The 18,531-nt window shown below is 36.0% G+C and overlaps 1 protein-coding gene across 6 annotated transcripts in view; it reads right to left on the reverse strand.

The window, feature by feature from the left end:
- Window positions 1-18,531, reverse strand: part of AGMO (alkylglycerol monooxygenase) — a 339,413-nt gene that overhangs the window by 206,121 nt on the left and 114,761 nt on the right. For all 6 annotated transcript variants that reach the window (XR_011437830.1, XR_011437829.1, XR_011437831.1 and 3 more), the window contains exon 4: window positions 4,623-4,726. Coding sequence is in view for 3 of the 6 variants with exons in the window: in XM_001495676.5 (XP_001495726.2) it covers window positions 4,623-4,726 (104 nt within the window). In the remaining 3 variants the exon portion in view is untranslated. The remainder of the gene's footprint in view (window positions 1-4,622; window positions 4,727-18,531) is intronic.

Raw genomic sequence — 18,531 nt, forward strand, 5'->3', positions numbered from 1 at the left:
CTGCATGTGATAAGGAGTCTATGAGTCTATAACTTTCTTTCTCAAAGTTATAGAGGAATTTAGCTTGTTCAGAGCTGGAGTTCTGGAAAGGTAACAGGGGATAATGGATTAAGAATGGAAAAATAAAGAGTTGCTTTCGAACAACATTAAAATAGCATTGGCTAAATCATGTTCTTTGTGATATCCTGGGGAATTAATGTCTATTGTAATGGCTAGTTCTAACTATTTTTTTCTAGAGCTGGTATATCATCTACAGTGGTTGAGTATGTAAATGTAGGTATGTACATGTAGTGTTTTTTAATGAACTACTTATTTTATAATAGTTTTATGTTTGCAGAGGAGATGCAAAAATAGTGCAGAGTTGCCACATATCCTCCACCCAGTCTCCTCTATTGCTAACATATTACATGCTGCATTACCATAACTAAGAAACCAACATTGGTACATTACTATGATTAACTGAATTCCACCAAACTTTACACCTTATTTAGAGTTCACTAGTTTTTTTTTTTTTTTTTTTTTTATCGTAATGTTCTTTTTCTGTTTTAGGATTCAACCCAGCATGCAATGTTACATTCAGTCTTTATAGCTTATACCCTCCTGTGATCTGTGACAGTTTCTCACATGTTCCTCGTGTTTCACAACCTTTACACTTTCAAAGAGTACGGGTTAGGCATTTTGTAGCCTGTCCCTCAATTTGGGTTTGACACATTTCTTTCCTCATGGTTAGCCTGGGGTGACGAAGACCACAGGGGCGAAGGGTGATTTTCATTATGTCTTATCAAAGGGTACATGTTACGAAGAGGACCTTCTTATCACATCTTATCAAAGGGTACATGCTGCCACTGATGATGTCAACTTTGATCTGAGATTGGTTGTGTTTGCCAACTTTCACCACTTTAAACTTACCCTCCCAACTCCACACCTCCCTGTGTCTCTTTTTCCATACTCTACTCTTTGCAAAGGAGTTACTAAGCACAGTGCACACTCAAGGGCAGGAGTAAAGGGGGCAGTATCTATGTATATTATTTGGAATTCTTTAAGGGAGTTTTTCTCCCATTCATTTTTCCCCTTTATTTATTTATTCACTCATTAATATCAGTCTGGACTGATTTCAAAGATATTTAGTTTATACTTTGGATTATAATTCTACACTATGTTGTATATTTTGTTGATCACATTGTTCCAGATTCTGGCCATTGGGAGCTCATTCAGGTTGCCTCCTTTATCTCTTCGACATATCACATTCTTTTATTTTTCAAGCACTTTCGTAGCTATATTTTGAATATAAAACTGTGACATTCGGGTATTTTATCTAGAAAGTTGGAAGAAAATGAAATGTTAGTCCTGACACTGTTATATATTACATAATATCCAGCGGTCTAGACACATTTTATTATTTGCAAAGTGGAGAGAATACCATGTTTAAGGCATTATGCTAATTAAGATGTGTAATAAAAGATTGAAGTGGCATTCAAAATCACATATTGCAGTATATAGTCAATATGGCTCATTTAGCATGGCACCTCATCACTTGCAGCTCTTTTTGAATGAGTAATGTTAAAGCTAAGCTTAAAACTGGCTTAAAAATGAAAAAAGAAATTAGAAGTCCTTAACATTTAGAAATTCTTGAACGTCAAATTCTTATCTTTAACTACTTTAAATGACAGGTCAGCTGCCCTAATTGTTATGGTAATATCAAACAAAAGCACTCTGAGCTTTATTTTGCTTTTCATTTCACAAATCAATTTTCTCTTCAAAGACATGATACATTTCTTATTTGTTCTAAAACACGCTGCTACCTTGGTAACTACCAAATTGTATACCTTACGTGGCAGTGTTGACAAAGAGAATCTTACAAAAGACACAAAGAGTATAAAGAGACCTGAGGACTGCTGTTTGATTCTAATGTCTAGAAAGACCTATCACAGACTGTTAACCAACACAGACCTTGAAAGCATCTATGCTATCTTCTAACAGAGCTACAAATCTAGATGAGAATTCGGGCTTCCCAGCCCTTCATTTCCCACACAGTGAGTCCGATAGCTCCTCCCTGCGCCCAAATTAGCAGCTTGTAATGCATTCCCAGCGCTGCTGTACTTATTCAGCATATCTTCTGTGTTCTTGGAAAAGTGATATGAGGTTGGAAAGGGAATTTGTTCTGGAAATAAATGTGACCCTTCATTTCACTTAGATTTTCACAAATCCGTAACTTTGGATGCATTGACTTAATAGCAGGAATGATGCAAGTGAAACCAGGACAAAGATGACCATAAACTGCGAATCAGATGTCTGGACTCAAGTTCCAACCAGCAATATGCAATATGGCGTGCTATAGCAGGCTCCTCTGAGATTCATTTTGTATCTTTGAAAATAATTGATTTCAATATATTATCTTTACGATTTCCTCTGGTTCTGAAATCTATGACGCTCTGATAAAAATTTTCCTTTCATAATTCCTCAAATAATTAATTCACTGACTTCGTTGATTTCTCTGGAGCAACTCCAAATACACTACATCTTTTCTCGGAGGCTTTCTCCCTTAAAATGCAATTACTGGAGGTTTAAGCTATATTTATGCAAAGAGAAATATGCAAGTCAGGAGAGAATAAAGATTTTTGATATTATTATTTTAATCAGTCATAAGTTCAGCCTATTTTGTGCAGGATAATAAAAGTTTGCGTTGAAGCAGCTATTTCTTAAGAAGGGAGGGTGGACGGTAGCCCTCCCCTCCATCAGGGGCCTGTTCCTCCCTCCATTCACTGGAGCTCTAGACCAAGATTGAGCTATGCAGCCGAGAAATAGGTAGTGTTTTCTTCCACATTTAATCATTCAGAGTTCCAGCACAAGCTATAGGAGATCAAATATACATATAATAAAATATATATGTATGTATCTTTGCCACCTATATTTCTTAGAGCTGTGTTATGGATTGAATTATGCCCACCCCCCCAAATTCATATGTTGAAATCCTATCCCCTGACCTCAGAATATGACTTTATTTGGAAATAGGGTTGTTCAAATGTAGTTAGTTAAGATGTGTGGTCATAATGGAGTAGAGTGGGCTCCTAACCTAATATGATTGGTGTCCTTATAAAAAAAGAGAAATTCAGATCCAGACGCAGGGAGAACGTCATGTGAAGATTGAAGTTATACTCCCACAAAGCAAGGAACCATCAGAACCTAGAAGACAGGACTAGAACAGCTCCTTCCCATGGTCTTCAGAGGGACTGTGGACCCACCACAACTTGATTTCAGACTTCTGGCCTCCAGAACTGTTAAGACAACACATTCTGTTGTTCTGAGTCACCTAGTTTGTGGAACTTTGTTACAGCTGCCCTGGGAAATCAATATAAGCTGTAACACAGGTGTACGGTGCAGGGGCTAAGGGCTGGATTTCTTTTAATATCAGCGAACGTGTTAGCACTATCACTGGCTTATGAGTTTATTTTGCCCATGTTGCCAGTTTGTTTTCCTATTGATTATGAGGCATCTGTTTTCAAGTAAGGGTCTTTGTCACTTACTCGCTATGTAATTAGCCTCACTGATCTTCACTTCCCTGATAATACTAATACTCGATCTAGCATAACATGGGCTTATTTGTGAGGATCAAATGAGATAATGTAAGTGAAAAATAACACAGAGGCACGTAGAAGGGGATGCTGTGTAGACGTTAAGATCCAGGACAGTACAGCCAGGCTGAATTAGTTTACTCCTCCTTTCTTACTTGTTGTGACTGAGGTGTGGACTCATTTCCATCATTTTAAAATGAGACTTGTAATAGAAACTTTGTCTTAAAATTGTAGTGAAGATCAATGATTTAATACATAAAGATATCTTAGAAATTTGTCCTACACATAGAAACAACTCAATAAATGGTATCTAATAGAAGTAACTTGCAAACTACTAAGAACCATACAAATGTTAGATTATTAAAATTTATAGTTAGTAAAGAGCTTATTGATGAATGCACTTACTGTGAACATACCTTTTAGCAGCAGCATAGTTTTGGAGAGCTAAGGACAGACCATCACAGATGAGGGATGTTACCAGTGGACCAGGTTTGCCCAGTGAATCAGAAGAACCTTAGAACTAGAGGCTATTTCTTATACACTAGTTTTTTCATTTCCTGGTGTAAAAATACTTCATAGCCAAACTTTTTGTTGAGCATCACACTAATTGCTCTGATATGCAAACAAAATGTGAAGGATTTAGGCAGATTTTACTTGGCCATACAGAAAGGGGAATTGATTTTTTAAAAACCGCTTTTAAAAGTTTCTAATTAAATCTTTGTTTGCCTATCTTTAAATTGAGACATTGTCTCTACATTACCCCCCTAGTTGACAGTAAGTAAAAAATAGCCAGCCACTTTCTCACCTTGCTGTATACCACAAGGTGAGTTTTTTGGGTCAAATAAAAGACTGCCACTGGAAAACACTACTTGCTTCATGTGTGTCTGGTCTTTCAGTGGAAAAAGAAACATTTTAGTGTCTGGCCTTACAGAAGAGAAAGAAGTGTTTTAGTAAAACACTTTCTATTAGCTTACTTGGAGTAAATAGAAACAGTTGAAACTTTTAAAAATGAATTCTATTATCGCATTTATTCAATTTCACACAACTTACCCAGGAAGTATATACTTGGAAAACGGATTGTCTCAGTGCTGTGGATAAGTTATAGTCTTCAGAACTGTGGTGTGTTTGGTGTCCAGCCCACATAATATTAACCTCTGCAAACACATAATTTGAAAAGAGCCATAAGAATAAGAACAAAGCCACTTCCATTTTTAGTTATGTATGCTGCTCTGTTGAGTGACAAAGAAAAAATCTGGAACATCTCTGAAAAAGCTAACCAATATAATTATAATTAAAGTAAGCTGTCTAAAATCACTTTTGGAAGCAGGGAGGGTATAAATGACAAACAAATAAAAAAATTGAAATGTAGCCAATAAATATGTATAGTATATATGATATAACTAAATGCTTCCAGAAAACTGAAATTTACACTTTGCTAGCATATTACAATATGACAGATCATAAAAGCTAGCTGGTAATGCTGCAACAATACAGTCAATGGATAGTGATGATTTTTCAGTATGTGATAATATATTTCTAATTAAAGAAGAACACTCTGATGGCAGAAATTTGTGCATAATTTTTTGAATGAAATATTATATAATAATCTTTCCTGTTGACTTTTTGAGAAGTTTCAAAATCTGTCTACTGGAATAAGAAGCAAAGCAGAGTAATATTTGGTTCTAAGATTTTTTTGAGACAGATTAGCCCTGAGGTAACTACTGCCAATCTTCCTCTTTTTGCTGAGGAAGACTGGCCCTGAGCTAACATCCATGCCCATCTTCCTCTACTTTATAAGTGGGACATCTACCACAGCATGGCGTTTGCCAAGTGGTGCCATGTCCACACCCGGGATCCAAACCCGCGAAGCCCAGGCCGCCGAGAAGCGGGACATGCGCACTAAACTGCTGTGCCACCAGGCCAGCCCTTGGTTCTAATATTTAAGGTTTCATTTTTGTTTGCAGAAATATGTTAGCTAATAGTTACATATAGTTCTTTCCATATCTTACCAAACACTGTACCATTTCAAAAGTTGCCCCACATAGCTGTTGTTTGCCCTCATGATAAAAAATGAAATGTAAGTTGTTTATTTTCCTTGAGCATTATGCAGATTGCCAACATACTGCCTTGAGTTTCATATACACCCTGAAAGGATAGTTGCTTATTTTTCTACAACAAATATGCCACTAAAATAACCTCCTAAGGAGATGGAACAGAAGAGAACGAGCCCACATTTTATATTCTATCCATATTTTTCATTTCTTACCTGAATTACAGATCAAAATGCACATTATATTCTATTCAAGTAAAGCAAAGTATATTCTGAGCTAAAATAACTTATACTTAGTTTTCTGCTACCAGTACAGGAGATAGAATTAACCGTGTGATATGATCATTTTATCCCTGTTAGTACAGATTAGAAATGAAATCTTTTAGGCTTGGATGCATGGCAACTGAACAGTGAAACTAAGAGTGGAAGCACTGGGTTATTGATTGGTCTTCGCAGTTGCCATACACTAATAGTTAAAATACATGGCACAGGGTAGAACAATTTTTTAGAGATTTTTATGAAAATCATGGGGACATCTATATGTACACATACATAATATACAATATATATATATCAATACTGGTAGCCTTCTTGGGCATTTATTTAGGCAACGAAAGCTCCCCGGACAATCTGTGTAGGGGGTTAACAAACAAAATTTGCAAAAGAGCTTTGGTAGACAAATGATATCTCAGAGATATAAGAAGGACTTAATTCTGTGAGAAAGAGAAGATTATTAACAGGATTATGAATAGATAGCCCTATCAGAAGTCATGTCTATGAAAGTCATATATTTTCAGTGAAACAAGTATTTTCATAAGCCATCAGTTTATATGTAATTTAGATACTGACTGACATTTTAATCATTCCTAAAGATGACCCCGTATTTCTACCCAAGCAATTGAGTCAAGCGTTCTTACCACAAATGACCTCTAAAAATTTACCATAATGACCTTTGGAACTTCCCAGGCATAACCCTTGAAATAACCTAGAACCTAAATCTCTGGTTTATTGACTAGCCTATATAGCTATAAATAAGAGATACATAAAGAATCCTGTGGCACTTGATATCTTCAGATGTTGCGTGGAACTTTATTAAGAGGTAATAAATTTAACTAATCTGCTAAGTCCTTCAAAACTTCTTACAGATTGAGCCCTTAAAGTAATTCTAAACACCATTTCTCTTCAGAACATACTCATTATTGAACATTGCAGAACCTATTACTTATAAACTTCATTACAAATAGAGACATTGTTCAATTTGTTGGACCTTTCAGAATTTCTTCAAAAAATTCATCATAATGCATCCATATTATGAACTCACAAGGGGATGAGCTAATCAGATGAGGTTTAATTAGAGGGTAATAATATATATTGGAACTACTTCCTTTTAACCTCCACAGAAGCTAAATAGTGGAACAAACAATCCGCGAAGGTTGAGGTTAAAGACCTGTCTCTTTCGTTGTTCTAAAAGCATTTACTTCCTATCGCAAACTGTGTGTAAGACAAGCCTTCATTCAATGAAGCGCAGCTGTATAAACAGGGCAGAGTAACTGGATCCTACTGCCTTACTTCTGCCACTTTTCACAGCTGGGGAAAACAAGAAGAAATACAGGATTTTTTTTTCACAGTCTATATTAACTTACTTGAAGTAAATTATTTTCAAAGGAGTTATAAAAATGCATTTTATAGTGAATTGTTCCAATAGTTCTTTTGTAAACAAAACAAGAAAAATTAATAATGTGTTTGCAAAGATGTTCATCTTCCCTAATATTTGAACTGATGAATTGCCTGTTCAAGGAAAAGCAAATATTAAAGTGGAAAGAAATATTATTACAATAAACTTCTTTCTATAAAAGAATTAATATAATTATAAGTTGGAGTCATTAATAATTTTCTTTTCCTATAAACATATCATTGGTTATAAAGGCATATGGTATGTTATTATGGCTTTTCAGTGATATAATTAGTAACATTCATGCTGCTTTCCAGTGCCAAAATGTAGATTTGTATAAATATATTTTATTAATACACTGACCCATGATTCAATTTGTTTGGCCAAAATTTAATGTAATATGTGTGTTTGTGTGTATGTTATATTCTTGAGTTTGTTAACTTTTTCCCGTTTTTTGAAAATCAAGGTATAACTTACATACAGTGAAATTCATCCCTTTTCGGATTCAATTCTATTAGTTTTTACCAAACAAATACAGCTGTGTAATCACAATCACAATCAAGATACAGAAAAGTTTTGAGCCAGCCCTGATGGCCTAGTGGTTAAAGTTCAGTGCTCACTGCTTCGGAGGCCCGAGTTCACTTCCTGGTTACAGAACCACACCACCTGTCAGTTGCCATGCTGTGGTGGTGGCTCACATAGAAGAACTAGAATGACTTACAACTAGCATACACAACCATGTATTGGGGCTTTAGGGAGAAAAAAAAAGAGAAAGATTGGCAACAGATGTTAGCTCAGGTCAAATCTTTCCTGCAAAATAAATTAAAAAATAACAAATAACACATTCTTAAAAAGAAATGGGAATAAACTAAATCCCTCTTCTTTGAAAAAACAATACAGAAAAGTTTTGATCATCTCCCAAATTTCCCCATTCCGCTTTGTGTTTGTGGCAGCCTGACTCTGAGATGGCTGCCTGATTCAGAACATGAGATTCTGGACTTTGAATTGATAATGTAATGAGATGAAACTCTTAGGACCTTGGGAGAGGTGAGTATGTTTTGCAGATGAGAGAAATATGAATCACTGGGATCCAGAGGACTGACTGTGAAAGACAATGTTATTTTTTTGGAAGACTGGCCCTGAGCTAACATCTGTTGCCAATCTTCCTCTTTTTTTTCTCCCCAAAGCCCCAGTACATAGTTGTATATCCTAGTTGCAAGTAGTTCTAATTCCTCTATGTGGGATGCCCCACAGCATGGCTTGATGAGCTGTGGGTAGGTCCACGCCCAGGATCGGAACCTGCCAACAGGCTGCCAAAGCAGAGCATGCAAACTTAGCCACAGGACGGGCCCCTGAGAGTCAGTCTTTAAGACAGTCCCCAATGATTCCTGCCTACTGGTGTTCATCCAGTTGCACAGTCCCTCCCCTTCAGTGTGGGCTGAATTTAGTGACTCCTTTGTAGTAAATATAATTTGGGCAAAGGTTATGGGATGTCACTCTTGGTATTAGGTTATAAAAAGACAGTGGCTTATGTCTTGAGTGCTCTGTCTGAGGAAAGTCAGCTGTCATGTTGTGAGCTGCCCTTTGGAGAAGTACATACGACAGGAAAGTAGGAGAGGTCTCAAGCTAATCAGTTAGCAAGGAACTAAGCTCCTCAGTCCAAACTCCACAAGGAACTGCCAACCATGTAAGTGAGTTTGGAAGCTGATCCTCCCCTAGTTGAGCCTTCAGATAGCAATGCATCAGCAGATAGCTTAGCTGCTTAGCTGCAACCTCATGAAAGGACTTAAGCCAGAAGCACTCATCTAAGCTGTGCCTGGATTTCTGACCCAGAGAAGCTGTGAGAGAAGCCACTAATATGTTACAAAGCAGTAGATAATTAATACAGTGGACAATCCCCCCTAACCACATTCTCAGTCCCTAACATCCACTGATTTGGTTTTTTTCTTATAATTTTGCCTTTTTGAGAACATCATATAAATGAATTATTTAGTATTTGGCCTTTAGAGTCTGGTTTCTTTCACTTAGCATAATGCATTACAGATTCCTCTATTTTGCTTTGTTTATCAGTAGTTTGCTCCCTTTTTTTCTGACTAGTATTCCTTTTGCATGTACTAGTTTTTGTTTTGTTTTGTTTTTATCCATTCAGTAGTTGAAGAACATTTCAGTTGTCTCCAGTTTTTGGCAATTACAAATAAAGGATCTACAAACATTCTCATAAAGGTTTTCTGAGAACATACGTTTTCATTTCACTTGGGTAAATAGCTGGGAATGAGATTACTGAGCTTGTATGGTATGTTTACATTTAGCTTGTTAAGAAACTGTCAAACAGTTTTCCAAAATGAACTGTCACTTTTTATATTATCACCAGCAATGTGCGAGAGTCAACGTTGCTCCACAACTCTGGCAATATTTGACATTATTATTGATTTATTGATTTATTTGATAGCCAGTGTAATAGGTGTGTAATGGCATCACATTGAAATTTTAATTTGAATTGCCGTAACAGCTAATAATGATGATTATCTCTTCATCTGCTTATTTGCCATCTGTATATCTTCTTTAAACTATCTATTCAAAATGCGTGCCCACATTTTAATTGGGTTGTTTTCTTATTATTGAGTGTTGAGAGATCTTTATATATTCTGCATACAAGTCCTTTATTAGATATGTGATTTGCAAACATTTTCTCCTAGGCTGTGGCCTGACTTTTCATTTTTTAACAGTGGTTTATGAGGAACAAAAGTTTTAAATTTGATGAAATTTAATTTATATACTTGAGACTTTTATTAAAAGATACTTCTAGTGTATATAACCTAGAACAAGGGTCATTTTGGAGAAATTTTTCAGAAGTATGAGAAATCTTTTTCTAGAAGCTAACAGAGTCTGTATTTGATACCTATCTAAAATATATCTAAATAAGTCTCTTGTGCCATTTCTTGTCACCCACAGAATGGAGAGAAATAACTCTTTAGGCTAATCTGAGATGTAAGCACAGATCTACAAGGAATTTTCACACTATGTAATACCTATTTAATCTTTAATAGTGAACAGGCCAGGAAGTCTTGGGGCATCCTTGGGGTATGGTGTTGCTTTCATTCATAATTTGGAAAACCTTCAAGTTATAAGGGAAGAAATGTTACAGGCATATTTGCAAAATGTTAGTGATTCTTGGCACCAAGAAAGGCATGTTCGTAACACTTTATGCAACATTTAGCACATTGTGAGGTTGCTATGGAATATGATATGTGCAGAGTCTTTTGGAGATACTTACTTCAAACTTTTAATTTTATAAATAATAAAATTGAAATTGAAAGGGAGAAGGGAAAAGAGTTTCATGAAAAGAAAGAAAGCTTTTTTCTCTCTCTCTTAGCAGTGATTTCTGTGATGCATTCACTTGCCTTTTAGATTTTTATTTCTTCTTCAGAAATGGAAGTGACTGGGTCCAAGTATGCTCTGGGCCCCAAATGGCACATATTTGGTAATTTCTAATAAGCGAAGGACATTAAGGAGCTCAAGACACACTATTAAATGATGGTGCTAAACCTCTTGAATTGGAACAACTGCTTATTGCCTTTTACAAGAATGTAACACTATAGGCATACCTCAGAGATATTGCAGGTTTGGTTACAGACCACCACAATAAAGCAAATATCGCAATAATGCAAGTCACACGAATTTTTTGGTTTCCCAGTACATATAAAAGTTATGTTTACACTATGCTATAGTCTATTAAGTGTGCAATAGCATTATGTCTAAAAAAATGTACATACTTAATTGAAAAATACGTTATTACTAAAAAATGCTAACCGTCCATCATCTGAGCCTTCAATGAGTCATAATCTTTTTGCAGGTAGAAGGTCTTGCCTCGATGTCGATGGCTGGTGACTGATCAGGGCGATGGTTGCTGAAGTTGGGGGGGGGGGTGGCAATTTTTCCTTTTTTTGAAGAAGAAGAAGATTAGACCTGAGCTAACATCTGCCACCAATCCTCCTCTTCTTTGCTGAGGAAGACTTGCCCTGAGCTAACATCTGTGCCCATCTTTCTCTACTTTATATGTGGGATACCTGCCACAGCATGGCTTGACAAGCGGTGCATAGGTCCATACCCAGGATCTGAACTGGCGAAGCCCAGGCTGTCAAAGTGGAACGTGCAAACTTAACCACTGTGCCACCAGGCTAGCCCAGGCAATTTCTTAAAATAAGACAATAGTGAAGTCTGCTGCATTGATTGACTCTTCCTTTCACAAACAGTGTCTCTGTAGCATGCAATGTTGTAGCATTTTACCCACAGAGGAATTTATTTCAAAATTGGAGTCAATCCTCTCAAATCCTGTCACTGCTTTATCAACTAAGGTTATGTAATATTCTAAATCCTTTGTTGTCATTTCAAAAATCTTTATAGCATCTTCACCAGGAGTAGATTCCATCTCAAGAGACCACTTTCTTTGCTCATCCATAAGAAACAACTTCTTATCTGTTAAAGTTTTATCATGAAATTGCAGAAATTCTTCAGGCTCCACTTCTAATTCTAGTTCTCTTGCTATTTGCATTACCTCTGCAGTTACTTCCTCCACTGAAGTCTTGAATCCCTCAAAGTCACCCATGAGAGGAAATCAGCTTCTTCCAAACTCCTGTTAATGTTGATATTTTGACCTCTTCTCATGAATTACAAATATTCTTAAAGACATCTAGAATGGTGAATCTTTTCTAGAAAGTTTTCAATTTACTTTGCCCAGATCCATCAGAGGAATCACTGTCTATAGCAGCTATAGCCTTATGAAGGGTATTTCTTAAATAATTAGACTTGAAAGTTGAAATTACTCCTTGATCCATGGGCTGCAGATGGATGTTTCATTCGCAGGCATGAAATCAACATTAATCTCATTGTGCAGCTCCATCAGAGCTCTTGGATGACCTGGTGCATTGTCAATGAGCAGTAATATTTTGAAAGAAATCTTTTTTTCTGGGCAACATCTCTTAAAATTGGGCTTAAAATATTCAGCAGACCATGCTGTAGATAGATGTCCTGTCTTCCAGGCTTTGTTCTTCCATTTATAAAGCACAGGCAGAGTAGATTCAGCATAATTCTTAAGGTCCCTAAGATTTTCAGAATGGTAAATGAGCATTGGCTTCAACTTAAAGTCACCAGCTGTCTTAGCCCCTAACCAGAGAGTCAGCCTGATCTTTGAAGCTATGAAGCCAAGCCCTGACTTCTCCTCTCTAGCTATGAAAGTCCTAGATGGTATCTTCTTCCAATATAAGGCTGTTACATCTATGTTGAAGATCATTTTTTAGTGTAACCACCTTCATGAATTATCTTAGTTAAATCTTCTGGATAACTTGCTGCAGCTTCTACAGCAGCACTTGCTGCTTCACCTTGTACTTTTATGTTATGGAGATGACTTATTTCCTTAAACCTCATGAACCAATATTTGCTGGCTTCAAAATTTTCATCTGTAGCCTCCTCACCTTTCCCAGCCTTCAAAGAATTGAAGAGTGTTAGGGCCTTGCTCTGGGTTAGGCTTTGGCTTAAGGGAAGACTGTGGCTAGTTTGATCTTCTGTCCAGACCATGATAACTTTATCCACATCAGCAGTAAGGCTGTTTCATTTTCCTATCATTCCTGTGTTCACTGGAGCAGCACTTTTGATTTCCCTCATGAACCTTTCCTTTGCATTTACTGCTTGGCTAACAGGAGCAAGAGGTCTAGCTTTTGACCTATCTCAGCTTTTGACATGCTTTCCTCACTAAGCTTAATAATTTCTAGATTTTGGCTTAAACTGAGAGATATATGATTCATCCTTTCACTTGAACACTTAGAGGTCACTGTAGGGTTATTAATTGGCCTAAGTGCAATATTATTGTGTCTCAGGGAACAGAGAGACCTGAGGAGAGGCAGAGAGATGGGGAATGGCTGGCAGGTGCAGCAGTCAGCACACACAACATTTATCAATTAAGTTCACCGCCTTATACAGGCGCAGGTTTGGTGCCTCAGAACAATTACAATAGTAACATCAAACATCACTGATCACAGATCACCATAACAAATACAATAATAATGACAAAGTTTGAAACATTGCAAGAATTACCAAAATGTGACACAGAGACAAGAAGCAAGCAAATGCTGTCAGAAAAATGGCACCAATAGACTTGCTCAACATAAGGTTGCCACAAACCTTCAATCTCTGAAAAAATGCAATATCTGCAAAGTGCAATCGAGCTAAGCACGATAAAATGAGGTATGCCTAGATAAAAAAACTTAAACCTTTCAATTTTTGAATGGAATCAATTGTCACTGTGAATTTGAAGCTACCAGATATAAATCAATCTTTTAAAAATTTGTTTTATCTCTTCCAAACAGATAATCATGACTGATAAATGATTTCAAGAAACTAATTGAACTAAGCAAACAAAAGGTTAGTGACAGACTCAAGCTATCAAACTGAAGTCTAACAGGAAAATGTAATAGGCAGTGAATAAAATGAATACACCCTCACTTATTTTCTTATTCTCTACTCAGTAAATAAATTATCGACATCATCAATTTTATCATCACAACATCACTCACGTCCTATAGCAGCAAATCAAATTGTGATGATAAAATTGATGACACTGCTAATTCATTCAATGTGTAGACTGATATTTTTTGTTGTATTTTATTCTAATATGTCCTTTGCCCACTTAATACAAAAACGTAAATTACTAAGTGTATCTAAAAATGTCAAATAAATGAGAATTAAATTGATAAATTGGCTGGACTTTCATATTTTTGTTGAACACATTTTGCATATATCCAGATGTTCAGCATCATAGAAACCAATCATCTGAAAGATTGACCAAATTTTTCACTTTTTGTCTGGATGTTTGGCAACATGTAGACATTAAATCATCTCTCTAGACAAGGTAACAAATGATGGCACTAAATTTGTCACAAATATTAACTGTCACTCTTATCTTTCTAGCAATCACAACTTAATATAGTTTTTATTTTTTATTTATTTTCAAATGGAAACTTTTAAATCCTAGCATGCAGAATTTTAAAAGGAGAGTTCTCCATTTATATGTTTATATTGTTTCAAAATTTAAACAAAACAAAATAAAGGAAGATATAGCTTTTTAGTATGAAGCAAAAAAATCCATAAGAATTAATGTCATCTTTTCAATCAAAACTTTTGTTTCTATATAATGCAAAAGCAAGAAATAATATAATTCTTATTATTGAGTTATGTGATAAAATGCTAAAATTAATTGAAAACATATTAAGACTGTTATGACTACCCACTGCATTCACTTGCATTAAAAATGAAAAATGTGATTTAAAAATTTTAGAATTTTCACACGTCCATATTTATGTCAGTTGTATTCCATTTTAAGTCCATTTTGGAAAGTCTAAGAATTAAAATTATATTTAATAAAATTACATTTAACTTGTAGATTTTTAAAAATAAAGATTTATTTAACACTAATTTATTGACTCTCTACTATGTACAAATCTATGTGTAGCTATTCTGATAGATAAAAGCATAAAGCAGAAAACAAAACCCCTCAAAGAACCTGTAACCAAATAGAAGCAAAAGAAAGATACAGAAAAAACTAACTGATACAGGAAAGTTTTACATCCCTTAAAATTAAAATTAATTTTATGTAAATTGCACATACCCTGCATCACTTTGTAGTCACTGTTTTATAAAAACTGTTAAAGATTATTATAAGCAGAGCCTTCATGGAAGGTAAGAAGATATTAGCTTCCCTCTGTCTGAGTGACTAAGTGATCACGCCCCTACCTGTCTTTCTCTGTTGTTTATTCTCAATTGTCCTAGAAATGAGATTTCACTATAACTCAAGCAACTCAAATTTGGGCCATTGCCTTCTTGCCTCACTGGTTAGAATTGCCAGAAGAGTCCCTCCCTGTCTTTACTTAAAGATAAGATTGATTAATAATAATAAGAAGAAGAGCAGCATTGATTATATACACATAAAAGTGCTTAGCATGTACTAGAAAATATTTTAAACACTTTATATATATTAATTCATATATTAGCCATAACTGTACTAGAAGATAGATATTTGTATAGTTTCCATTTTGTAGATGAAGACATGGAGTTACAATGAGATTTAATAACTTGCCTAAGTAATGATTATTATTCCTATTAGCATTAATAATTTTTAGCAGAAACTATATTTTCTAGCCCCATTGCCCCTCAGTGGGTTTACGTGACTGGTTCTCAATGATGCAGTGTGAGTGGATGCAATGTGTGTCTCCTCAGGACGAGGTAAAGAATTGGTGTGCCTCCTCCACATTCTCTCTGTTCCCCTCTGACTGCAAGCAACATACAGAATATTCAGTGGAGAACGTTGAGGCCCTGGGGTATGCAAAGATGGAAGGAGAGATGAAGGATCTGGGGTATCTGAATGATAGCATGGAGTAGAGCGGCCCCACTCACCCATATTTAACCAGGATGTAAGTGAGAAATAAATCTTTATTCATTAAGTCACTGGGATTTGCCATAGTTCCGTGAACTAACTCTACTACACCCCCACTAGTGACTTTGCTCTTAATACATATGAATGTGATGCGATAAACACCAGTATCAGTGACCTTATTACAAATCTATGTTCTCCGTCACTCAATGTTTCCTACAGATTGACTTCTATGGGGAAAGCTCTTCATTAGCATGCTGGGTAAACTGGTACCTATGTTTCCAAAAGCAACTTCCAAATAGCGTGGTTCAAAGTAACATATTTTATTATCACTAACTTTCCAAAATGACTGCTTCAAAGAGGTGGCTATAGGAAATCCAGAATATTTCCTGTAGATTTTTCCCCCTCTCTTTCTTCTCCTACCTTGGGTCATTCCTCACTTCATTCTAATGAGAGGCTTACATTGCCTTGGGGCAGGTGTGCATAACAGGGCTGGGAATGTCAAGGAAAGAAAAAAAGTTTCATATCTTCTTAGTAGCATCTACTATCCCAGTCCCATTTCCATGTTCCTCCAAGAGTGCCCATTGCATTCTCAACACTATTCCTGCTCTTATACTCTACTCCTTTCATCAACACCCTGCTTTGGAAAGTCCAAGTCTGACTACTTGTTTTTCTCAAAATTCAGATAAATCTTAATTTTGTTCAACAAAGACTCAGCATTTTTTTAGTTATGTATCACCTTATTTATCCCTTTAATATCTAGACATATAAATAATAGGGTGGTTTAGTAGGAAACTTTCCTTGTTACCTTGCTAGATCAAGAAGTAAGAGCTTTTAGAAAACTTTAGTGGAACCGTGGGCTTTCCTTGACAGAGAGAAGGGGAGAAGCTAGAGGACCACGTTCTCTTCCACAGGGACTTAGTTTCCAGTGGTAAGAATAAAGATCCCCATGACAAGCAAGAGGAATAAAAAGGGAAGCAGACCAACAGGCCTTGAGGAGCCAGAGAACTAAAGAAAAAAGAAAGGAGCTCATGATAGGAACTGGGATGAGCCCCTAGCAGTCTCTCACTTCCAGTCTCTTTTCACAATTTACCTCTTTATCTAACCCCTTCCAGGTTACAGCCCTTGTCCAAAACCACAAAACACAAAACCAGCCATATCTTGAAATTAAATGTGTACTTTCCTTATACTAAAATAGGCAGGTGGAATAGAAAGTGACAAGGGGTTCCTCAACCCACTGCAAAGAGAGAGATGTTCTTTGGCTTCTCAAGTTGAAAGACTAAAAGCAGTTCCCTCCTAAAATATTGTTGAACCTGGTAATTATATCCTACAGAATAGTATTTCAGCTTCATGATGAGCGATATGTCTTTATACAGGCAGATCTGAGAACCTCAGTTCACAAGTATACATTTCTTTGAGAAAAAGACATATCTAATTCCTAAAAGTCAGTTTACAACCAAGATTTCTAAATACTGCTCACTCATGAATAAATTGCTCATATACATGTTTCGGACATTAAAAAAGAGGAAGAATAAAATTGAATCTAGGAAGAGATAAAGAAAATAGGGTACGTTTCCAATGTAATTTACATACACACAGGTGTACTGTACATTTCTGTGTATATGTGTTTATGTATATTTAAGGTAGATAGATATAAAAATACACATAGTTTCTTCTTACATTCCATGCTCAGGCATAGACATATGTATTATGGTACTGATGGTTTCACCTATAAACATACAGAAATAGCATGTTTATTTATGAAAGCAGAGAGTCTTCTACTTTGCAGCCATCATTCAAAGCAGACTGAGCTTTATGGCATGTTGTCAATCCATGTACTCTCTGTAACACTTCCAACCCATGAGAGAAACTGTTGCCTAGTAGCTTAAAAATAAAACTGTAAGTTTTGACTTTACTGTCCACTCTATTAGGCTATATGCAATGTTACCTAAAAGTAATGCTATGAATAAGACAGTTTGATTTCAATGTACACTCCTCCTTCTCCAACCTCCATCATTTTCCAGTTATATCCCACTCCTTCTAGTCTTTGTCTGAGTTGATACTGGCTAAGACCAAATAATTACCTAGATTTCTCTCCTTTCAGTTCAACCTTACACTTCTTCAGTCCTAGGCCATGGGCCGGGTAATCAGCTGGAGAATCCCAATTTATATCTGCGCATGCATGGAAAGAGCTCTTCCTCACTCAACAGAAAACATGTCAGTGAGATAAAGTATTCTTAAGCTTTGTAAATACTGAACTCCAGAAATATAATGCGCCAGTGAAGGGATATTTTTGGTTAAGGAAGATTCCCATACTTCTCAATTACGTGGAAAATTTGCTATGTCTGTAGGAAAACTATTCCTTTCTGCAAAAGTTGGCAGAATTAGATAAAAATTCTTTGAAATAAAAGTTATCAGTACTACATTTTAAAATAGTTACAAATTTAACAATTCTTATGTCTCATGAAGATCACTTATCCATTTAATGAAAAAACCTCTAGTAAACTCTAGTGCACCCAGGTCCTGGTTGTGAGCAGGAACATTAATGCCATTACTAAGGTTTTGGTGCTGTTAGTGATTTTATTGTGAGACTTCTACGACATATTCAGATTCTAAGGGATCCGTATACTTTACATCAATTAAAAGCAAGAAATTTTCCAGGGTATTTAATGACCTAGATTTGGCATTGCTAATCATCTAACTAGCACAATTAGGGACAGAAATCATGGAAGAACTGTCTTGATGTCAATAGAATCAGCTAGGATTGGCAAGCATTCCTACAACACTCCTGTGCAGCATGCTCGCCTGTGGCAAG

Source organism: Equus caballus, chromosome 4, assembly GCF_041296265.1.
Source record: "Equus caballus isolate H_3958 breed thoroughbred chromosome 4, TB-T2T, whole genome shotgun sequence".
Taxonomy (NCBI): domain Eukaryota; kingdom Metazoa; phylum Chordata; class Mammalia; order Perissodactyla; family Equidae; genus Equus; species Equus caballus.